Below are 24,530 nucleotides of genomic sequence, written 5' to 3'. Positions count from 1 at the left end.
CACAAGCCCAAATTGTGACTCTGCTGCTTTTCGGTTTATGTCAGGGTGCTGTTGGAGAGGCTGATTGTAAACAGGCCTCATCCGTGGGGGCTCCTCATCACCTTCATTGAGCTGATTAAAAACCCAGCCTTCAAATTCTGGAACCACGAGTTTGTTCACTGTGCTCCTGAGATTGAAAAGTAAGTGTTTTTGGTTTCATGTTTTTCCTTGAATCCTCCTCAAATATCAGATCTTTCATTATTGAGAGAGTTTGTCTTTTGCTTCTGTAGGTTGCAGCTTATACCTCTCTCCAAATATCTGACCCGTGCCCCAGGTATGCTCTTGCACCAAACTAGTACTTAGTTGAGAATTTTCTTGTTTCAAGTATCAGGCCACAGCCTTCAGAAATGCCAGTGTCTCAATGCAATGCTGGGCAGTGCTGTACAATCGGAGCAGTTGAACTGTTTCAAACACTTGATCTATCTTATGGGTTTACTTCCTTGAAGTTTATCCAGCTCCATTTCCTTTCCAGTTTTACTTCTGACCTTTCTGTAAGTTTACTTTTCTCTTCAATCGCTGAAATGCCAGACACCAACTTCATTGAGAAGATGGCAAAATTAATGTTTCCAAGTTGATTCAGTGAATTGGTAATCTTACTAAGAAGATTTTTTTTCCTTCCCAATTTTCCTACAACCGTTCCTTGAATTCCCTAACAGTGAGTGGAAAGTTCTCCTGGGATTGACACCCATCTGGTACCTTGTACTAGTGGCTGTTCCTGCATGTGACCCATCGTGGGTTGCGTCAACCATGGAGGGTATCACAGCTGTGCTTGTCCCTGCACATACATGACTTTGATAATTATTAAAAAGCAGGAATCCTGGCCACACTTTTTTTTTATTTCATCCCTTCCAAGCCCACTGGTACTGAGACCCAGTTGTAGTGGCAGTTGCTGCTGCACTCCAGGTCAAACACTACACCTGTTACTATATTACCACATTGCATGAACCATTTCAGCTCTTGGGGTGGGGTGAGTTGGCAGCTCACTTTACGACCTGTTAAAGATTGTAACCCCATATAAGATGTATATTAATGGTTGCTGCTTAATGCACACAGGAAATGCCCCCATAGTGTTTTGATGCCATGGCTCAGTTGGTTGCACTGTCACCTCAGAGACTCAGGTTGTGTGTTCAAGTCCCAGTCCAGAGACATGAGCACATAATCTAGGCTGACACTCCAGTGCAATACTGAGGGAGGTGCCGACTTTCAGATGAAATGTTAAACCAAGGCCCTGGCTGGCCTCATAGGTGGGTGCAAAAGATCCCGTGGCACTATTTGAAGAAGAGCAGGGGAGTTCTCCTGGTATCATGACCAATACTTATCCCTCAGCCAACATCACTTAAACAGATGCTGTTCGTTTGTTTCATTGTTGTTTATGGGATCTTGTAGTGCATAAAATGGCTGCCATGTTTCCTACATTACAACAGTGACTCCACTTGACTGTAAAGCACTTTCCTGAGGTGAAATTATTTTTTGATTTGCTTTTAACCTCTGTCTAATGCTTGGCTGATGGGTGTTTTGCAGGTTGTTCCAGTCTGTAGCTCAGTGCTGTATGGGACAGAAGCAGGCACAACAAGTAATGGAAGGCACTGGCGCCAGTTAAAACCATGAAGAAATACCACCTTGGACATGCAACATGGAAAGAGTGATGGGCAGCCTGTTTTTCTTGAAACTGACATTGGTTGTGTAACTTGCTGGTTCTTCCAATCTGATGCAGTAAGCTGCATGAGTCAGACATAGGAACAGTGGTCGGTGAAGCACTGACTTCATGTTGGACATGTTTTATTTTTCATTTGTCACTTGGCCAAAAAGAAAACAAATGCTGTGAATATCATTTGAAATGATATAAAAAATACAAATGTAAATAAAAGGGAGTGCAACCTTAAACTGGACTATCTCCATCTGTGCAAATTGTATTAAACTGACCAGTTATTATCGTTGGCAGCTGATGACGATTTACGAAGCATGTCTGGGACAGATTTCCCCCCACCACCCTCACTGCGTCCAATTTCTAGCCGTGCCCCAGATCCTCCAGAGGGGCTCCAGGGGCTGCTCTTCGTTCGATGCAATTTTTCCCCCCTTAGTTGGGGGGGGGGGGAGCAATATCAACTTTTATTTGTCCTGTTTCTAATATATATAGAGAAAATCTCCAGCAGAGTGATATGGAGATGCAGTATGGTTGCAAAAATATTTTTTTTTATTTTTAAAGTTTTTGTTAAGATGAGCAGCTCCTTCTGTCCATAAACCAAAAGGGGGTGTCCCAGGCTGAGAACGGCGTACACCATGTTAATGCGAAGGAAAACAAGAGGTTCTCCCTGAATTCTGTAAATTGTGGGATAAAAAGAGCCAGTTTTGCGGCACAGAGTCGATTAAGTTTGTAAAAAGAAACCAAGGACCAATACAGGCCATTTTGTAAGGATTTTGAATGTTGTTTTGTAAATGTATTGGTCCATGTGTTGTATTTTGTAGTCTTTGTAGTTTCCTTGGCTCTAGTTCTGCCACTTAACACTCTTGTATGTAAGCATATTGTAGTTAATGCATTAAAACCCATGTCATGCAGCAACCTCCTCTTTGTTTATTGCCTCTAGACACTGAAGCTTAGGATTGTGTTCATTGTATAACCCAGGCTGGTTACTGTTACATTAGTGTTTTGTAAAAAAAAACTTGTTCTTATCATTTATCTATCTATCCACTACTTTGCACTTTATTATAATGTAGCTCACATTTTGTGGATGAATTCAGATTTTTTTAAAATTGCAAAGTGTGGAAGCTGTAATTAGGAGATAAATTTGTAACAATAATTTGATGAATCACATGCTCAGAACCAGCCCGTGTTAAGTGTTCAGCACTATCTGCCTCAAGCCGTTCCTTCCATATTGCGACATCGCTCACAATCCACCCCAAACTCGTCTGCTCAGTTGCTGTTTGAGTTTTTCTTTTTTGTCTGCTCATCAGGTTGAGGGATTATCGTGCTGAGGAATGGAGCTTTTTCCATTTCAGGCACCCAGTGTCTGCAATAAGCACTCTTCAGGTGGCAGTTTAGGTGTAGCACAGTTACACAGTGAAGCTTGCTCAACTCTGTCCCAGCCTTCAGAAGAGTGGCCCGTTTGTATCTGCGCAATATTTCTCTCCCATTTCCTGCAAAACCAACCATCCTTAGGCCTATTTGAGTGACCTTACCAATTAGTGTTGAATTACTGAAGCTGCACAGGGCCTTGTGGCCAATAGCCAGAGGGAAGACTGGGCTAGATTTGAAGCCTGGCCATACAGGTGAAAGGCCAGTGTACCTACAAGAGCTTTTTTATGGTTCAGTGGCACAGATGCTTTAGAGCCAGGGTGTGCTAGCTTCTGTCTTTGTGGCCATAGAGCCACATATAAAGTTTGAATCACTCCGTGTTTAGCTAAAGTTGCTGCTACTAACAGATTTTTGTGTTCTAATTTAGGGTTTATCCATCAGCAAAGCAACGGTGCTAAAACTAGCCCTTTCCAAATCTCCAGGCCCTCAGAACTAGCAAATCAGAAATGTAAGCGCAGATAGGACTGAGCTGCATGGGCTTGAAGAGTTGGTGGCCAAGACTGGGGGGAGGAATTGGCTTCATGGGACCTGGAGTTTGAAGTCTGCTGGAGCAGCACCTGAAGTGCCATGAAGGAGGAGGGAGCTGCAGGTTTATTTTCCCATTTATGCTGCTGTGGGAGGGGCATGAAGTGAAGGGAGAAATGTTATTTGACTATTGTGTGTCAGTGATAACCAGCTTATGTATTTTGAGGATGGCCTTATGCTGGGACTCGGGTGAAGATGATAGGATTTGTGACCTTACAAAGTTTAAAAAAAAACCTCTGAGTCTGTGCTTGAAACTTGTTTTTGTGTTTGCGCCTCAATTTTCTCTTTAGAAGGCTACAGGTTCTGCCAGTGTCTTAGTCACATATCTAGATTCATAGATGAATGAATGAACAACATGGAAGAAAACTCCTATAAAGGATACCAATCTTGTCCTAGCCCAACAGACTCACTTTCCAGTATGGTTGCTAGAAAGTGATCAAGGTAGTGAACCTTGGCAGATTCCTTTCCTCAGCATAGGCCACATGCTGTAATCATACTGCTAATGGATAATTCAGCAAAGACCAGTGCTGGGTGCATAATTTAGTTGCCACATCAATAGGGGCAGATTTCCATAGTGCAAACTCGGCTATTCCCAACAAATCAAAATGTACAAGAGGTAAGGCAATGGGTCATTGTGTGGGGCCATGAACAAACGCAGAAACCCACTTCGTAGGCAATGTGATCAAATCTTGGCTGTGGACAGTGCTTTAATTCACTTCTGATTTGCACCTGGATTGATGGACTACATTGAAGTGCCCAGATTTTTTTTACTCATTCATGGGATGCTGGCCAGGCCAGCATTTATTGCCCATACCTAATTGCCCTTGAGAAGGTGGTGGTGAGCTGCCTTCTTGAACTGCTGCAGTCTATGTAGGGTAGGTACACCCACAGTGCTATTAGGAAGGGAGTTCCAGGATTTTGACCCAGCGAAGGAATGGCGATATAGTTCCAAGTCAGAATATTTTGTGGCTTGGAGGGGAACCTGCAGGCAGTGGTGTTCCCATGCATTTGCTGTCCTTGTCCTTCTAGTTGGTAGAGGTCGCAGGTTTGGAAGGTGCTGTCTCAGGAGCCTTGGTGAGTTGCCACAGTGCATCTTGTAGATGGTACACACTGCTGCCACTGTGTGTCGGTGGTGCAGGAAGTGAATGTTTGTAGATGGGGTGCCAATCAAGCAGGCTGCTTTGTCCTGGATGCTGTCAAGCTTCTTGAGTGTTGTTGGAGCTGCCCCCATCCAGGCAAGTGGAGAGTATTCCATCACAATCCTGACTTGTGCCTTGTAGATGGTGGACAGGCTTTGGGGAGTCAGGAGGTGAGTTACTCACCACAGGATTCCTAGCCTCTGACCTGCTGTTGTAGCCACAGTATTTATATGGCTACTCCAGTGCAGTTTCTGGTCAATGGTAGCCCCCTAGGATGTTGATAGGGGAGGAATTCAGCGATAGTAATGCCATTGAATGTCCAGACGTGCAGAAAAGGACAAAGAATGTGAGTGAACTACCTCCATCTGGATAATATGAAGTGCTTGGGGTATAGTTTCTTCTCACATGCAAGTGTCTAAGCTTGGTAGAGCAGAAAACCCGAGCAGCTTCTGCTGCGGTCAGGTTTTAACCGATTTCTACCCTCATCTGAAGGTTTGCACTTGCAGCAGTGGTGACTCGATGAAGCGGGCAGTGTTGCTACAGTCTTTTTTACATGGGAACGTGACAAGTTCCTGACTGAAGGTGATATGTCCAGTTAGACAGATTAAGTTTGTATTTAGCTGCTGTGTTTTCCTGGAGCTTTCTTTAATTGCCTTTGGATTTTTTTTAACCTCCCCTGTCCCAGCACAGTGGGGTTTGGGTGAAAGTGTGTGAAGTTTCACCATTAACTGGAATGGGTTGGCTTGCTGGTTTCTTCTCACCTTTCAAGGTAGAGCCAACAGGCTCTTCAATAATTTTCTGTTTGATCTCTTACTCCCATCCCCTGGAGCCTCATTATAGTACCTTTCTGATAGAGAGCAGTAGAGATTTCAAATCAAGTCTGTGACCTTCTGGTCTGGAAAAGCTCAGTTAATCAATGCCTTAATTAGCTGAATGTTTCAAATGAGTGGGCAATTTTGAGTTGGAGCAGGGGTTGAGTGGGTAGAGATGTCTTGTATTGTGGGAGTAAATCACAGTGGCGCAGTGGTTAGCACCGCAGCCTCACAGCTCCAGTGACCCGGGTTCAATTCTGGGTACTGCCTCTGTGGAGTTTGCAAGTTCTCCCTGTGTTTGCGTGGGTTTCTTCCGGGTGCTTCGGTTTCCTCCCACATGCCAAAGACTTGCAGGTTGATCGGTAAATTGGCCATTAGCAATTGCCCCTGGTGTAGGTAGGTGGTAGGAATATGGGATTAGTGTAGCATTAGTATAAATGGGTGGTTGATGGTCGGTCCAGATTCGGTGGGCCGAAGGGCCTGTTTCAGTGCTGTATCTCTAAACTAAACGTGAGCCAGTGAGACTGATATTTAAATACATTGTATTTAAATGTATTAAATCGCATGGAAAAACTTAAGGCACAGGAAACAGTCAGTGACTAAATGGCAGCTTTAGTGATATGATCATGATGTCCAAAATGTTGAAAGGATTTGATAGGCTAAATATGGAGAAACTATTTCTTCTGGTAAGGGAATCAAGAAAAAGGGTACACAATTAAATTATTGCTAGGCTGTTCAGGGGTGAAATCAGGAAGCAGTTTTTGAAACAAATGCTGGTAGAATTACAGAATTCTCCCAAAAGGCTGTGATTGCTAAAACATGAACAAAGATGAGGAAATGGAGTTGAGCTGCAAATCAATTGTTGTCTATTTGAATGGCGGAGCAGGCCAGAGTCCTATTTTTGCTAGTTTGAACACTTCCAAACCAGCTCTTAACTGCAGTTAAGCCAAAGATGGACAGTTCAATGCCTAAGAATGGCTAATGTGTAGGAACGAGATTGAGACCAACACAACCCATTTTCGTTTCAGACCCTTGCATGATCCCAGTGAGTAAACCCTCATGGGCTGGATTCAAAGTAGTGACAGGACAATAATACTCGTCCTGAGTGACATTACTGAAACACATTCAACTTCCTATGGCAGACTAAAGAATAGTAGTAGTATCAAAAACCCTTAAGGTGATTGAACAAGAATAGTTTGATTTTTTTCTCTCCGTGGAGCTAAGCCCAGTGGCATTCCTGGCCTGGATGATGAAAGGAAACGTAATTGAATCCTTCATCTGGAGAATCTAATTGAGGCAAAAAAAAATGAGTATCCTTAACCTCGGGTGCTGGCATAAGGGGTGCCAAGTCAACTAAAAACACAACTAGGACAAGAAGAATATAAACCCAGGATTTTATTCCTTAGTTGCTGGTGGTGCTACTCAGTGAGGTGCAGCAGTCGATGTAAAATCATCTTCTGCGCATATCGGACCTGCAGGGAGTCACGTTCCCGTTTACTGAGCTGGCGGTAGGTGGTCTCATTAGCCAATATGGCTTCCTCTTCCTTTAGTCCTGAGCTGTAAGATTTTAGCCTCATTGTCACAGTGTTGCGCAGAAGTTGCTTCCAGGCAGGTTTCAGTTTGGGTATCACTGCGTTGGCAAGGCTAGAAAGGTCGTCATCATCTTCCTCGTCCTCTTCCCACCCATCATTGGCCTTATATTCTTCAAATTCTTCCATTGACATGCTCAGGACCTGCTCATTTGTGTGTTAGAGAGAGAAAGGATGAGTCTATGGCTGCATTTGCAAGCAGCTGAAGTTCACTCAGCAGACTCAGTGTCACATTACCCCTAAAACTGCCCAAATGCAACTGAATTCACAAAATGGGATCACGTTCCCAATTAAACAAGCCCATTTCCTACAGCCCTAGGCTTAGCAGTCTAGAATAATGAGTATAGGAGATGCATTCGGACCCTGTGTTGCCTCTTTGAAAGAGCTACCACATGGACCCACTCCCAGCAAATTGTTTCCCTTAAATTTATCCACTGCCCTTTGAAAATTATTATTGATTCTGCTTCCACCACCATTTCAGGCAGTGTATTCCAGATAATAATGAGTAGAAAGGTTTCATAGCTATTACAGCACAGAAGGAGGACGTTTGGCCCATTGAGTCAATGCCGGCTCGCTGTAGAGCAATCCAATCAGTTCCATTCTCCCGCTCTATCCCGGAATCCCTGCAAGTTTATTTCCGTCAAGTGCCCATCCAATTTCTTATTCAAATTATTGATAGTCTCCACTTTCACCAGCCTTGTAGACAGCGAGTTCCAGGTCATAATCACTCGCTGCGTTAAAAAAAAGTTCTTCCACGCATCTTCCCTGCATCTTTTGTCTAAACCCTTAAATCTGTGTTCCCTAGTCCTTGTACCATCAACTAATAGGAACAGCTTTTCTTTGTCTATCCCTGTCTAAACCTATCATAATCTCCCCTCAATCTCCTTTGTTCCAAGGAGAACAATTCCACCTTCTCAAACCTAACCTTGTTGCTAAAATACATCAGCCCTGGAACCATTCTGGTAAATCTCCTCTGCACCCTCTCAAGGACCCTCTCATTCTTCCTGAAGTGTGGTGACCAGAACATGACGCAATACTATAGTTGTGGCCGAACAAGAGCTTTATTAAAGGTGCAGCATAACTTCCCTGCTTTTGTACTTAATGCCTCTATCTATGAAGCCCAAAATCCCGTATGCTTTGTTAACTACTTGTTCAATGTGTCCTGCCACCTTCAAAGGTCTATGCACATGAGCCTGTACACCCTTTAGAATTGTGTCATTTAGTCTATATTGCCTTTCCCTATCATCACCTCACACTTCTCTCTCAAATTCTATCTGCCACTTAACTAATTTTTTTGATTAAGTAACAATGCTTGATGAAGGGAATGTGTGGTTGTTCATGTGGATTTTAAGAAAGCATATGATACCACATAAAAGACTGGTTAGCAAAATTGAGGCTCATGGAATAGGACGGTCAGTGTACAATTGGATAAAAAAAATTGGCATAAGGACAGAAAACAGCGAGTCGCAGCAAATGGTTGTTTTTCAGACTGGAGGATGGTGGACAGTGGTGTTCCCCAAGGGTCAGTGCTGGGACCACTGCTTTTTTTGCTATATATTAATGACTTGGATCTTGGAATACAGAGTAGAATCTCAAAATTTGCCAATGCCACACCAGCAGGTTTGGTGTCAAACCGTGAAGATGATATGAACCACCTGCAACAGGATATAGGCTAGCAGAATAGGCAGACAAGTGTGAGGTGATGCATTTTGGCAGAAGGAATAGGTAGCAGCAATATATAAGTAAATGCACAGTTCTAAAGAGTGTGCAGGAACAGAGGGACCTGGGGGGGTGCATGTGTATCGATCTTTGAAGATGGCAGGACAACTTGAGGTAGTCATTCATGGGACGTGGGCATCGCCAGCTAGGCCAGCATTTAGTGACCATCCCTAATTGCCCTTGAGAAGGTGGTGGTGAGCTGCCTTCTTGAACCGCTGTAGTCCGTGGGTGGTAGGTACACCCACAGTGCTGTTAGTTCCAGGATTTTGACCCAGTGACAGTCAAGGAAGGACAATATAGTTCCAAGGCAGGATGGTGTGTGACTTGCATTTGCAGGTGATGGTGTTCCCCATGCATTTGCTGCCAGATGGTACACACCGCTGCTACTGTGTGTTGGTGGTGGAGGGAGTGAATGTTTGTAGATGGGGTGCCAATCAAGCAGGCTGCTTTGTCCTGGATGCTGTCGAGCTTCTTCAGTGTTGTTGGAGCTGCACCCATCCAGGCAAGTGGAGAGTATTCCATCACACTCCTGACTTGTGCCGTGTAGATGGCAGACAGGCTTTGGGGAGTCAGGAGCTGCAGAATTCCTAGTCTGTGACCTGCTCTTGTAGCCATGGTATTTATATGGCTACTCCAGTTCAGTTTCTGGTCAATGATAGTCCATAGGATGTTGATAGTGGGGGATTCAGCGATGGTAATGCCATTGAATGTCAAGGGGAGATGGTTAAATTCTCTCTTGTTGGATATGGTCAATTGCCTGGCACTTGTGTGGTGCGAATGTTACTTGCCACTTATCAGCCCAAGCCTGGATATTGTCCAGGTCTTGCTGCATTTCTACATGGACTGCTTCAGTATCTGAGGAGTCACGAATGGTGCTGAACATTGTGCAATCATCAGCGAACATCCCCAATTCTGACCTTATGATTGAAGGAAGGTCATTGATGAAGCAGCTGAAGATGGTTGGGCCTAGGACACTACCCTGAGGTAGTGGTTAGCAAAGCATATGGGATCTTTGGCTTCATAAATAGAGGCCGAAGAGTACAAAAGCAGGGAAGCTAAGCCGAACCTGTATAAAGCTCTGGTTAGGCCAAAACTTGAGTACAACGTCCTGTTCTGGTTATCACAGTTCAGGAAGGTTGTGAGGGTCCTTCAGAAGGTGCAGAGGAGATTTGCCAGAATGGTTCTAGGGATTATGGGTTTTAGTTACAAGGTTAGGTTGGAAAAGCTGGGGTTGTTCTCCTTAGGATCATAGAAACAGAAAATAAGAGCAGGAGTAGGCCATTCGGCCCTGCTCTGCCATTCAAAATAGATCATGGCTGATTGTCTAATTCAGTACCCTGTTCCCGCTTTCTCCCCATATCCCTTGATCCCTTTGGCATTAAGAAATATATCTATCTCCTTGAATAGATTTAATGACTTGGCCTCCACTGCCCTCTGGGTGAAGAAATGTCTCCTCATCTCGGTTCTAAATGGCATACCCAGTATCCTGAGACTGTGACCCCTGGTTCTGGACTCCCCAGCCATCAGGAACATCCTCCCTGCATCTAGTCCTATTAGAATTTTATAGGTTTCTATGAACTGACCAACTGACTCTCATTCTTCTAAACTCTAGCAAATATAGGCCTAGTCGAACCAATCTCTCCTCATACGTCAATCCTACCATCCCAGGAATCAGCCTAGTAAATCATCTTTGCACTCCCTCCATGGCAATAACATCCTCGGATAAAGAGACCAAAACTGCGTACACGTGGTCTCACCAAGGCTCTGTATAACTGCAGTAAGACATCATTGTTCCTGTACTCAAATCCTCTTGCAATGAAGGCCAACATACCATTCACCTTCCTAACTGCTTGCAGCGACTGGTGTTCAAGGACGCCCAGGTCTCGTTGCGCCTCCCCCTTTCCCAATCTATCACCATTCAAATAATAATCTGCCTTTCTGTTTTTACAACCAAAGTGGATAACCTCACATTTATCCACGTTATACTGCATCTGCCAACTCGCCCAACTTACCCAAATCACACTGGAGCCTCTTTGCATCCTCCTCACAGCTCACATTCCCCCCCATTTATCAACTTTCAATCCAAATAATTTTTCGAGTATTACCTCTTTATTGATACTAATTACTTTCAGTTCCTCATTTTTACAATTCCCTTGGTTTCCTAGTATTTCTGGGATATTTTCTGTCTTCTTTTGTGAAGACAGACAAAGTAATTGTTAAGTCTCTCCGCCATTTCCTCATTCTTCACCACAAACTCGTCCTGGCTAATCATTTCCTTTTCACATACCTAAAGAAGCTTTTACAATCCGCCTTTATATTTCAAGCTAGCTTAGATTCATAATCTCTTTTCCCTTGATCAGTTTCTTGGTCCTCCTTTGTTGGACTTTAAATTGCTCCCAATCCTCAGGCTTACCACTTTTTCTGGCGACCTTAGAAGCCACTTCCTTTGACCTAATGCAATCCTTAACTTCTTTTGTTAGCCACGGTTGAATTCACCTTTCCCATTGGGTTTTTGTGTCTTAGGAGATTTAAGGGAGTTTTAAAAGAGGTATTCTAAAGATTATGACAGCCTTAGATAAGTTTGACAAGGAAAAACTGTTCCCATTAACTAATGGGACAAGGATTAGGGGACACAGATTCAAGGATTTGGGCAAGAGATGCAGGGGGGACATGAGGAAGAACTTTTTTACACAGTGGGAACTCTCTGCCCACAAGGGTGGTGGAAGCGGAGATAATCAATGACTTAAAAAGGGAACTGGATGGCCACTTGAAGGAAATAGACTTGCAGGACTACAGGGATCGAGTGGAGTAGTGAGACTGACTGGGTAGTTCTGTGGACAGCCAGCATGGATTTGATGGGCCGAATGGCTGTAAATGACTCTATGACTTGTCTGCCCATTCTGCTAGCCTAGCTATATCCTGTTGCAGTCGATTGGTATCATCCTCACTGTGTGCCTCACCTCCAAGTTTGGTATCATGCGCAAATTTTGAAATTTTACTCTGTATTTCAATATCCAAGTCATTTATACATATCAAAAAAGCAGTGGTCCTAGCACCGACCCTTGGAAAATACCAATGTCTACAATCCTCCAGTCTGAAAAACAACTTTGTCCTTAAGCCAATTTTTTATCCAAGCTCAGAATGACCCTCCTGCTGCATCAGCCTTAATTTTGTTAACCAAACTTTTATGTGGTACTTTGTCAAATAATTTCTTAAAATCTATATAGACAACATCCGCTGTTTTCCTTTCATTAACTTTCTGTTCCTTTTTACAAAAAAAAATTCCAATTTGATTAGTCAAGCACGATCTGCCTTTCACTGTGCTGGCTCTCCTAATCAACTCAAACTTCTCCAAGTGCCTGTTCATTTTTGCCCCAATTATTGTTTCTAAAACCTTACCCACTACTGACATTAAACCAACTGGCCTGTAGTTACTGGGAATGTCCTTACACCCTTTCTTGAATAAGTGTTCACATTTGCCACTCTCCAAATCTCTGGCCTTTGCCCACCCACCCCCCTGCCCCCTAGTTTCTAGGGAAGATTGGAAGATTATGGCAAGCCCCTTCACTCTCTTCCCGCACCAACCGCCTCCCCCCCCAACTTGCTTTAGCAACCTGGGATGCAAGCCCATCTGGACTAAGTGACTTATCCACTCTAAGCAGTAGGTATTCCAGCCTTGCCCTGCACCTCTAAGCCAATATCACCCTCTTTGTCCCTAATAGGATCCACCCCCCACTTAGTACCCACTTAATATTTATGCGTCGGTAGAAGATTTTTGGGTTCCCTTTTAAGTTAACTGCCATGCTATTCTGCTATTTTCTCTTTGCCAGTCGTATTTACCTCTTCACATCCCCTTTTAACATTGTATTTGGTCTGGTTCCCGCTTGAAGAATTAAACGCTTTTTTTGTTTCAACATATTCTCCATCTCCATCATTATCCAAGGAGCGCTAATTTTGGTTCCCTTACCTTTCGCCCATGTTGGAATTTACCTAGCCTATACCTGAAACATCTCCCTAAAGATCACCCATTGTTTCATTACTGTTTTTCCTGTCACTTTTTGGTTTCATTTTACCCTGACTAGATCCTCTCTCATCCCATTGAAGTTAGCCCTCTTCCAATTTACAAGTTCTACTTTAGATTGTTCCTTGCTCTTCTCCATTGCTAATTTAAATCTTATGACATAATGATCTTACCTAAGTGTTCCCCTACAGACACTTGGCCCACCGCATTCCCAGCACCAGATCCAGTAATGCCTCCTTCCTCGTTGGACTGAGAACATACTAGTGAAGGAAGTTCTTCTGAACATATTTCAGAAATTCCTTTCCCTCCTTTCCCTTTACTCTAACGCTATCTCAATCAATATTTGGGTAATTGAAGTCCCCCAATATCAGCACTCTATAGTTCTTGCACATCCGTCATTTCCCTGCATATTTGCTCCTCGCTCTCTCCCTCACTATTTGGAGGCCTACGGAGTACCCCCCCAGTAGTGTGATCAGATCCTTTTTGCTTCTCAACTCTAACCAAATGGAATCTGTTTTTGCCCCCTCATGTACAATATCCCTTTCCAACACTACAATGTCTTCCCTAATCAGTACTGCTATCCAACCTCCCTTTTTCTCCTATTTTTTGATTACTTTGTATCCTTGAACATTAAGCACAAAGTCCTCATTTTTAAAGCCATGTTTCCATAATTGCCAATACATCATATTCCCATATGACTATTGCGCTTGGAGCTCACCAACCTTTGTGCATCTACATACATGCATTGTAAACCTGCCTTTGTATTCCTCATAGTCCTTCTTGTCTGCTCCGATCTAACGTGGTTCTATTTCCTTCTCCAGTACTATCCAACATTCACTCCTTTATGCACCTTATTCCTGTTTTCTACTTCCATATGCTGGCGCCCATCTCCCTGTCAATTTGGTTTAAAATCTCTCCAACCATACTAACTCATTTCTCCTCATTTCATCTCTGGTTTGTTTGCTCAATAACCATATGTGTCCTCTGGTTACTAACCCTTTTGCCACTTGCAACAGTAAATAAGCAGAAATTATCAAAGCACTTCATGATTTTGAATATCTATTAATTCTCCCCACAACCCAGCTTCTCTAGTCTCCACTTACATCAACCACAAGACAACAATGCTACAGAGCACAAACTCATTGGGAAATACATCAATCGCACTTCAACCCGACTGGGGAACAACCTAATGGATGATAATCCTGATAAACCTGCAGACTGCCCACCTAAACACTAGACCCACAGAGTACCAAAATGCTAGGCCTGTCAGGAGCTGGTCCTCACCTTCAGGGTACTGTAAAGTTCCTCCTCTGTCAGGACTCCTGACTGGCCAATCACAAAATCCCCCTCTTCTCCAACTATTTCCAACTCAGTCAGGAATTCCCATTTTTCCATCAGCAACTTCCTCTCCTCTTCTGTCCGCACAGCTTAAAACACAAAGGACATTCTGGTCAGACCTCCTCTCCAATCAGCAGACTTCCAAAGTGTGCTCGGGCTGGTTACATTGCTCCAAGACCAACCTTGCAAGGCAGCATCATACATCGTCTGCATCCGGATATCCATGGCCTCGTGTGTGTTGCTAGGATACGGTTCAGTGAAGCCATACATGTGCAGGAGTTGCCAGTTGGCGAGTTGACCATATGTGTTGAATATCTCTTCACCTTTACTGATCTTCCTGATGGAGACCATTTTCAAACACTCCTGTAAATGCAAGAGTAGATAAAAGTAAACAGATCTCCCTATCTGTATAAAATATATCTACAACCACAGTCCACTCTCCTACCCACCCAAGATAATCTACTCATCTCCCTCCTACTCACCCTCTCCATTCTACTCCCTCCTACCCACCCTCCCCATTCTACTCCCTCCTACCCACCCTCCCCATTTTCCACTCAGCTCCCTCCTACTAACCCTCCATTCTCCATTCAACTCCCTCATACCCACCCTCCATTCTCCATTCAACTCCCTCCTACCCACCCTCCCCATTCTCCACTCAACTCCCCCCTACTCACCCTCCATTTTCCATTCAACTCCCTCCTACCCACCCTCCATTCTCCACTCAGCTCCCTCCTACTAACCCTCCATTCTCCACTCAGCTCCCTCCTACTAACCCTCCATTCAACTCCCTCATGCCCACCCTCCATTCAACTCCCTCCTACCCACCCTCCCCATTTTCCACTCAACTCCCTCCTACCCACCCCTCATTCTCCATTCAGCTCCCTCCCACCCACCCTCCTCATTCTCCACTCAGCTCCCTCCTACCCACCCCTCATTCTCCACTCAGCTCCCTCCTACCCACCCCTCATTCTCCATTCAACTCCCTCCTACCCACCCTCCCCATTTTCCACTCAACTCCCTCCTACCCACCCCTCATTCTCCACTCAGCTCGCTCCTACCCACCCCTCATTCTCCACTCAGCTCCCTCCTACCCACCCCTCATTCTCCACTCAGCTCCCTCCTACCCACCCCTCATTCTCCACTCGGCTCCCTTCTACCCACCCCTCATTCTCCACTCAGCTCCCTCCTACCCACCCCTCATTCTCCACTTACTCCCTCCTACCCAACCCTGCGTCCTGTGATTTCCCCCCTCCTCCCCGCCATCCACAATACTCACTGGTGCAAATTCTAGGTTTGCATTGTGATTGGCCACATGATTCAAGATGTCTGCCATTGGAACCATCATGGGAGGTTTCGGGGCCTTTTCATCATCGTCTTCATCGTCCTCCAGGGGCTCCTGGAAACTACAGGAATAAAACCCAACCTCAGCCACATATTCCTCACTCCTGATCAACACATACCGCAGCGAGAAGCAGCGGTACGCAGATGCCCCAGCACATGCCATTCCTGCACCTTTCCTCTATCAGTGTTGAGCTGGAAACACTCTGCCTCTCAGCATTTCTCCAGAAGAGAGCGGGGAGGAGCATTCCTCCAGAGGAATATGAAGAATATTGTGGGATCAGGCAGTGTTTATACTGATCTTCCCTCAAATAAGCTCCACCATCTATCCAGTCTGCAATGAGTGTGATAGGTGAAGTGGCCAAATCTCTTACAATCCTGTACTGAATACCAGTGATCTCCGTATACGCAGCATGTTGTTTTATTCATTCTCTGGATGTCACCATTGCTGAGATTTACTGCCTGTCCCTACCTAAGACCGTGGAGGATGGAAGGGAGCAGTTCCGCAGACAGCCCTCATCCCACACAAACTCATCCCAGTGACCATTATTTATGTGCAAAGCCACATAATAAGCGCTGGAAGGCTATTTGACAAGAGGTCATCACAGACCAACTCAAATATAACCAGCATCCAAGAAGCACTCACTTCCCAGCAGGGATCACTGAAGAGGAAGCAATAGCCTGTCTCATTTTCCTGTCTGAAGTACACAGATGAAGACGAAGAATGGCTCTGTTTTGGGTGGGAAACAACGCTCACCTGTAAGCCATAATAAATGCCACCAGCTTCTTGTAAAGGTCCAAGGTGTGTTTGTGCAGGTCAAAGATGTCAGGGTGAGACTTCATGAAGGGTAGCACTACGCTATTATATTCCTCTTCGATGTTGAGCAGGTCTTTCTCAACCGCCAGTGCCACCCCTGTGCCCAGCAACAGTCGGTTCCTCTCCTCCTCAGACCTGATCAAACAAATAAAACCAAAGTTACTCACCTGCTAGACCATCTCTTCCCACACCCCCCCCCCCCCACCCCTCTTTAAGGTGCCAACACTCACTGAGGAATGGATCTGTCTGCGATGGTAGCTGTCCAATTGGCCATTCATCACTTGTGAGCTAACTATTGTCAGGACATCTGAATATTGAGAGCCTCACAGGGTTCCTGTTACAGCTTGCCTGAACTTAATCTGGTTAAACCACCATCCCCATGACTTCCTGAAGTCTGGCACTCCACCTGACCACTTTCAACGTATGTTTACTTATCAGGGACAACGGTCCTGCTCTGAATCAAGATGCTTACTTCTTTTTCTACAGTTATCTAGTGCATCTGTAAATAACTAACTCACCAGGGCCAGGAGGAGGCTGTGGTCCCATGCAATGGGCAGCTGGGGGCTAGGTCTGGCAGAGATGACACAGAGTGAGGGAATCAGAGGACCGGGGCAAGGAGAGACAGAGGGTCAATTTTGAGTCCTGAAGTTTCTTTTGCTGATAAAAATCTGTTGAAGACCTTAATACTTTGCCTCCATTGGCTCAGCTCAGATGGTTAAAGGACTAAGTAACTGAGCCTTAGGAGAAAAAAATGTGGCTGATTTAAGGCCATGATATTCCCTGCATTGCCATGCCACCCTTCCCAAACAGAAATCCCTTACCAAAACATTGGGTGGTGCAGTGTGCGAAAGTCAGGCCACAGTGAGAAGTAGGGCTTCCAGCGGGACTCACTGTTTGTGATCTCAAACATCATGGAAAGCAGGAGTGGTACCCAGCCCGACTGGCTCTCCAACGCTGCATCTTCTGAAAACAAGGCACCCAACAAAGGATAAAGCATTCACAGCAAGCTCCAGATACATTTTCACATACACCACACACCTGGCCTCATCCTCTAGGCTCCTGATTTCAGGCACACCTCCCCAACTGTGACTTCTCTCTCCACTCAGTAATCAGTGCTCTCTCCTCTAATGTAGAAGGCCGCAGGGTCATGTCCCACTCCAGAGACTTGAGCACATAATCCAGGCTGATACTTCAGTACAATGCTGAGGGCATGCTGCACTGTCAAAGATGTCACCTTTTAGTTGAGATGTTAAACTGAGGCCCCGTCTGGCCTCTTGTGTGGATGTAAAATATCCTACAGCAATATTTTAAAGAGGAGGGGATTCCTCAACCAACATCACTAAAACAGATCTGATCAGTGCTGTTTGCTAAATTTTTTCACAGCTGATTCCTACAGTTATCTTTTAATAATTGTTCCATAGCCTTCCTCTAATACACTCAGATTCTTAAATTTCACCCTCATTTGGATTTACTTAATATTTGCACAATATCCTCCACTAGCTGAGTGAGACGAACGGAGTTACTCTTGCAGAAAGCTGACACAGACACGATAGGCCGAATGGCCTCCTTCTGTACTATAACTATCCTACGATTCTATTTTATAAATAAGACTCCCACCTTTAGCTCGGAATGGTGCTACCCTCCCAATTATCCTTTGACTTTTTATATGCTTAGAAAAGCTCTATTACTTCTTGTATCATCTGCTGCCCTTTTTCACATTCCCTTTCACCCCAACTCCCAACTTTCTATTTTGTTTAGCATTGTTAGCCCTTCCTTTATCATCTGCTTCCCTTTTTTGTTACTGTTTAGTTTTAATCTCTCCATTTATCCAGGAAACATTATCCTTTCATGCACCCTTTCTTGCGATATAGCAGTCTCCTCATAGCAGAGAAGACTAAGTGTAGATTTAATAGAAGTGTTCAAAATTATGAATGCTTTTGATAGAGTAAATAAGGAGAAACTGTTTCAAGTGGCAGAAAGGTCAGTAATCAGAGGACACAGATTTAAGATAATTGGCACAAAAACCAGAGGGGAGAGCAGTAGTTTTTTTTTTTTACACAGCAAGTTATGATGATCTGGAATATACTGCCAGAGAGGTTTGTATTTATTAGCTCATGGGATATGGGCATCGCTGGTTAGGCCAGCATTTATTGTCCATAGCTAACTGCCCTGAGAAGGTGGTATTTTTTTTAATTTAGAGATAGAGCACTGAAACAGGCCCACCGAGTCTGTACCGACCATCAACCACCCATTTATACTAATCCTACACTAATCCCATATTCCTACCACATCCCCACACCACCTACCTATACTAGGGGAAATTTATAATGGCCAATTTACCTATCAACCTGCAAGTCTTTGGCTCTGGGAGGAAACCAGAGCACCCGGCAGAAAACCCACGCGGTCACAGAGAGAACTTGCAAACTCCGCAGAGGCAGTACCCAGAATGGAACCCGGGTCGCTGGAGCTGTGAGGCTGCGGTGCTAACCACTGCGCCGCATTCTTGAATCGCTACAGACCATGTGGTTTAGATACACCCACAATGCTGTTCAGAAGGGAGTTCCAGGATTTTGACCCAGCGACAGTGAAGGAACGGTGAAATAGTTCCAAGTCAGGATGGTGTGTGACTTGGAGGGAACTTACAGGTGGTGGTTTTCCCATGCATCTGCTGCCCTTGTCCTTCTAGGTGGTAGAGGTCGCGGGTTTGGAAGGTGTCATCGAAATAGCCTTGGTGGTGCATCTTGTAGATGGTACACATTGTCGCTACTGTGCACTGGTGGCGGAGGGAGTGAATGTTTAGTACAGTAGACTGGGTGCCAATCAAGCAGGCTGTTTTTTCCTGGATGATATCGAGTTTCTTGAGTGTTGTTGGAGCTACAACAGTCAGGAGGTGAGTTACATGTCACAGAATTCCCAGCCTCTGACCTGTTCTTGTAGCCACAGTATTTATGTGGCTGGTCCAGTTAAGTTTCTGGTTAATGGTACCCCCCAGGATATTGATTATGGGGGATTCAGCGATGGTAATGCCGTTGAATATCAAGGGGAAGTGTTTGGATTCTCTGTTTTTGGAAATGGTCATCACTTGAATGTTACTTGCTACTTATTTGTCCAAGCCTGAATGTTGTCCAGGTCTTGCTGCATGCGACACAAACTGCTTCAGTATCTGAGGAGTCACAAATGGTGCTGAACATTGTGCAATCATCAGCAAACATCCCCACTTCTGACCTTTGATGAAGCAGCTGAAGATGAGTGGGCCGAGGACACTACCCTGAGGAACTCCTGCAGTGATGTCCTGGGACTGAGATGACTGACCTCCAACAAACACAACCATCTTCCTTTTTGCTATGTATGACTCCAGCCAGTGAAGAATTTTCCCTGATTCCCACTGACTTCAATTTTACTAGGGCTCTTTGATGCCACATACAGTTAAATGCTGCCTTGATGTCAAGGGCAGTTACTCTCACCTCACCTCTGAAATCTTTTGTCCATGTTTGGACCAAGGTGTAATGAGCCTTGGAGCTGAGTGGTCCCAGCGGAACCCAATATTTACATCAGTAAGCAAATTAATGGTGAATAAGTGTCATTTGATAGCATTGTCAACGACACCTTCCATCACTTTGCTAATGACTGAGAATAGACAGACGGGGGTGTACTTGGCCAAATTGGATTTGTCCTGCTTTCTGCGGACAGCACATACCTGGGCAATGTTTCACTTTGTCAGTGTTGTAGCCATACTGGAACATCTTGGCTAGGGACACGGCTAATTCTGGAGCACAAATCTTCAGCACTAGGGTTAGGATGTCAACGGGACCTGTAGCCATTGCTTTATGCAGTGCGCCCAGCTATTTCTTGATATCACGTGGAGTAATCAAATTGGCTGAAGAATGGCACTTCTGGCTGAAGATGGCTGCAAACACTTCAGCTTTGTCTTTTGCACATACATGCTCCACCATCATTAAGGATGGGGATGTTCATGGAGCCTCCTCCTCCCGTTAATTGCTTAATTGTTCACCACCATTCATGATTGGATGTGCCAGGACTGCAGAGATTTGATCTGATCGTTGGTTGTGGGATCACTTAGCTCTCTCTATAGCAGGGTTGTCCAACATACAGCCAGCGGACGTTTTTTAGAGATGAGAAATTTCCCATTGGCTTCTTCATCCAGACAAGATTTTTTTTTTACATTCACGTCAATTTCACAGCTGACAGGTACTGACAGCAGGAACAGCGGTTTCTAAGCTTCGGGATTTTTCGGCAGACTATTAAAATAAAAGTCGGAACCCACCGGAAAACCCCGAAACAGCCAAAGTTCGGAAACCACTGCTCCTGCTTCAGCATCCGTCAGCTGTGAAACTGATGTGATTTTGTTTTAAAACTGAACAACCACAAAGCTGCTCTGCTGAGCATTCCCACTCTCTGCAACTGTCAGACAGAGAGAGAGACAAGGGCGAGAGAGGGGACAACAGAGAATGGGGGACAGAGGGGCAGAGAGAAAGGGGGACAGAGAGGGGGGGACACAGAGAGAGGGAGAAGGGGGACGGAGAGGGAGAAGGGGGACGGAGAGGGGGGTGAAGGGGGACGGAGAGGGGGGTGAAGGGGGACGGAGAGGGGGGTGAAGGGGGACGGAGAGGGGGGTGAAGGGGGACGGAGAGGGGGGTGAAGGGGGACGGAGAGGGGGGTGAAGGGGGACGGAGAGGGGGGTGAAGGGGGACGGAGAGGGGGGGGCACGGAGAGGGGGGGACGGAGAGGGGGGGGCACGGAGGGGGGGGGGCACGGAGAGGGGGGGGCACGGAGAGGGGGGGGCACGGAGAGGGGGGGGCAGGGAGAGGGGGGGGCAGGGAGAGGGGGGGGCAGGGAGAGGGGGGGGCAGGGAGAGGGGGGGGCAGGGAGAGGGGGGGGCAGGGAGAGGGGGGGGCAGGGAGAGGGGGGGGCAGGGAGAGGGGGGGGCAGGGAGAGGGGGGGGGCAGGGAGAGGGGGGGGGCACGGAGAGGGGGGGGGCACGGAGAGGGGGGGGGCACGGAGAGGGGGGGGCACGGAGAGGGGGGGGCACGGAGAGGGGGGGGGCACGGAGAGGGGGGGGGCACGGAGAGGGGGGGGCACGGAGAGGGGGGGGGCACGGAGAGGGGGGGGGCACGGAGAGGGGGGGGCACGGAGAGGGGGGGGCACGGAGAGGGGGGGGCACGGAGAGGGGGGGGCACGGAGAGGGGGGGGCACGGAGAGGGGGGGGCACGGAGAGGGGGGGCACGGAGAGGGGGGGGCACGGAGAGGGGGGGGCACGGAGAGGGGGGGGCACGGAGAGGGGGGGGCACGGAGAAGGGGGGGCACGGAGAGGGGGGGGGCACGGAGAGGGGGGGGGCACGGAGGGGGGGGGGCACGGAGGGGGGGGGGCACGGAGAGGGGGGGGGCACGGAGAGGGGGGGGGGCACGGAGAGGGGGGGGGGCACGGAGAGGGGGGGGGCACGGAGAGGGGGGGGGCACGGAGAGGGGGGGGGCACGGAGAGGGGGGGGGGCACGGAGAGGGGGGGCACGGAGAGGGGGGGGCACGGAGAGGGGGGGGGGCACGGAGAGGGGGGGGGCACGGAGAGGGGGGGGCACGGAGAGGGGGGGGGCACGGAGAGGGGGGGGGCACGGTGAGGGGGGGGGGCACGGTGAGGGGGGGGGCACGGAGAGGGGGGGCACGGAGAGGGGGGGCACGGAGAGGGGGGGCACGGAGAGGGGGGGCACGGAGAGGGGGGGCACGGAGAGGGGGGGCACGGAGAGGGGGGGCACGGAGAGGGGGGGCACGGAGAGGGGGGGCACGGAGAGGGGGGGCACGGAGAGGGGGGGCACGGAGAGGGGGGGCACGGAGAGGGGGGGCACGGAGAGGGGGGGCACGGAGAGGGGGGGCACGGAGAGGGGGGGCACGGAGAGAGAGGGGGGTACGGAGAGAGAGGGGGGGGAGGGAGAGAGAGGGGGGGGAGGAGAGAGAGGGGGGGAGGGAGAGAGAGGGGGGGGAGGGAGAGGGGTGGGAAGGGAGAGGGGGGGAAGGGAGGGGGGGGAGGGAGAGGGGGGGGAGGGAGAGGGGGGGGAGGGAGAGGGGGGGGAGGGAGAGGGGGGGGAGGGAGAGGGGGGGGGAGGGAGAGAGGGGGGGAGGGAGAGAGGGGGGGGAGGGAGAGAGAGGGGGGGAGGGAGAGAGAGGGGGGGGAGGGAGAGAGAGGGGGGGGAGGGAGAGAGAGGGGGGGGAGGGAGAGAGAGGGGGGGGAGGGAGAGAGAGGGGGGGAGGGAGAGAGAGGGGGGGAGGGAGAGAGAGGGGGGGAGGGAGAGAGAGGGGGGGGAGGGAGAGAGAGGGGGGGGAGGGAGAGAGAGGGGGGGAGGGAGAGAGAGGGGGGGAGGGAGAGAGAGGGGGGGAGGGAGAGAGAGGGGAGGGAGGGAGAGAGAGGGGGGGGAGGGAGAGAGAGGGGGGGGAGGGAGAGAGAGGGGGGGAGGGAGAGAGAGGGGGGGGAGGGAGAGAGAGGGGGGGGAGGGAGAGAGAGGGGGGGGAGGGAGAGAGAGGGGGGCGAGGGAGAGAGAGGGGGGGACAGGGAGAGAGAGGGGGGACAGGGAGAGAGAGGGGGGACAGGGAGAGAGAGGGGGACAGGGAGAGAGAGGGGGACAGGGAGAGAGAGGGGGGACAGGGAGAGAGAGGGGGGACAGGGAGAGAGAGGGGGGACAGGGAGAGAGAGGGGGGGACAGAGAGAGAGGGGGGGACAGGGAGAGAGAGGGGGGGACAGAGAGAGAGGGGGGACAGAGAGAGAGGGGGGACAGAGAGAGAGGGGGGACAGAGAGAGAGGGGGGACAGAGAGAGAGGGGGGGACAGAGAGAGCGAGGAGGACAGAGAGAGCGAGGGGGACAGAGAGAGCGAGGGGGACAGAGAGAGCGAGGGGGACAGAGAGAGCGAGGGGGACAGAGAGAGCGAGGGGGACAGAGAGAGCGAGGGGGACAGAGAGAGCGAGGGGGACAGAGAGAGCGAGGGGGACAGAGAGAGCGAGGGGGACAGAGAGAGCGAGAGAGGGGGGACACAGAGAGCAGGATGACACGAAGAGAGGGGAGCGACACAGAGAGAGGAGAGCAACACAGACAGGGGGGACACAGAGATAGAGAGAGAGGGAGAGAAAGTGATCAAGATCTCTCCCGACAGATGAACATCTATCTACTTGTGCAAGCAAAAAAATGCCAGGTCTCTCAATAAATCAGTATCCAACATAGTGACGAGAAAGTTAGTCAATAAATTAATCTTCTCATTTAAAGCTTCTTCACAAAAATACATATTTGTTAATGTTTTGATTAGTAGTAAGATAAATTTTTAGTGCGTTTATCTTTCAAAATTGTCTCAACGGGCCACTATGTAAGACAAAAATTATGTGGCCCCCCCACGCGAAAAGGTTAGACAACCCTGGTCTACAACCTGCTGCTTCCACGGTTTAGATTGTTTGTAGTCCAGTGTTGTAGCTTGACCAGGTTAGCACCACATTTTTAGCTATGCCTAGTACTGCTCTTGGCGTACTCTACGCTCCTCATTGAACTGAGGTTGAACCCCTGGCTTGATGGTAATGGAAGTATGAGGAAATGCCAGGCCATAAAGTGCTGGAATACAATTCTGCTGCTGCTGATGCACACAGCGCCTCATGAATGTCCAGTTTTGAGCTGCTAGATCTGTTCTGAATTGATCCCATTTAGCACGGTGCTAGTGCCACACAACACGATGGAGAGTGTCCTCAGTGTGAAGGTGGGACTTCATCTCCACTAGGACTGTGCGGTGGTCACTCCTACCAATACTGTCATGGACAGATGCATCTGCAACAGGTAGATTGGTCAGAATGAGGTCAGGTAGATTTTCCATTCATGCTGGTTCTCTCACCATCTGCCACAAACCCCTTCAGGGCTCAACCATCTTGGTCAGCAATGCAGCTACCAAGCCACTCTTGGCAATGGACATTGAAGTCCTCCACTCAGAGTACATTCTGAGCCCCAGTTACCCTCAGTGCTTCTACCAAGTGGTGTTCAACATGGAACAGCACTAATTCATCGGTTCAGGGAGGACTGTAGGTGGTTATCAGCAAGCAGATTAGAGTCAGACAGTGCAATCACATCCTTCCTATAGT

The 24,530-nt window shown here is 48.0% G+C and overlaps 2 protein-coding genes across 3 annotated transcripts in view; one reads left to right on the top strand and one right to left on the bottom strand.

Moving 5' to 3' along the window:
* The window catches only part of cnot1 (CCR4-NOT transcription complex, subunit 1), a 198,867-nt gene extending 196,268 nt beyond the window's left edge, over positions 1–2,599 (top strand). Inside the window, exons 48-50 of the mRNA XM_068048909.1 lie at positions 45–179; positions 270–313; positions 1,561–2,599. Coding sequence (XP_067905010.1) covers positions 45–179; positions 270–313; positions 1,561–1,577 — 196 coding nt within the window. The 3' untranslated portion in view covers positions 1,578–2,599. The remainder of the gene's footprint in view (positions 1–44; positions 180–269; positions 314–1,560) is intronic.
* Positions 2,600–6,968: 4,369 nt separating this feature from the next.
* The window catches only part of setd6 (SET domain containing 6, protein lysine methyltransferase), a 101,870-nt gene continuing 84,308 nt past the window's right edge, over positions 6,969–24,530 (bottom strand). For both annotated transcript variants that reach the window (XM_068049805.1, XM_068049804.1), the window contains 6 exons: positions 17,232–17,373; positions 16,351–16,545; positions 15,532–15,658; positions 14,438–14,618; positions 14,202–14,344; positions 6,969–7,321 (listed from right to left, as the gene is read on the bottom strand). In XM_068049805.1, the coding sequence (XP_067905906.1) occupies positions 7,007–7,321; positions 14,202–14,344; positions 14,438–14,618; positions 15,532–15,658; positions 16,351–16,545; positions 17,232–17,373 (1,103 nt within the window). In that variant the 3' untranslated portion in view covers positions 6,969–7,006. The remainder of the gene's footprint in view (positions 7,322–14,201; positions 14,345–14,437; positions 14,619–15,531; positions 15,659–16,350; positions 16,546–17,231; positions 17,374–24,530) is intronic.

This window comes from Heterodontus francisci, chromosome 17 (genome assembly GCF_036365525.1).
Source record: "Heterodontus francisci isolate sHetFra1 chromosome 17, sHetFra1.hap1, whole genome shotgun sequence".
Lineage (NCBI taxonomy): Eukaryota > Metazoa > Chordata > Chondrichthyes > Heterodontiformes > Heterodontidae > Heterodontus > Heterodontus francisci.
The sequence above is the reverse complement of the archived record's forward strand: the minus strand, read 5'-3'. Positions and strand labels throughout refer to the sequence as shown.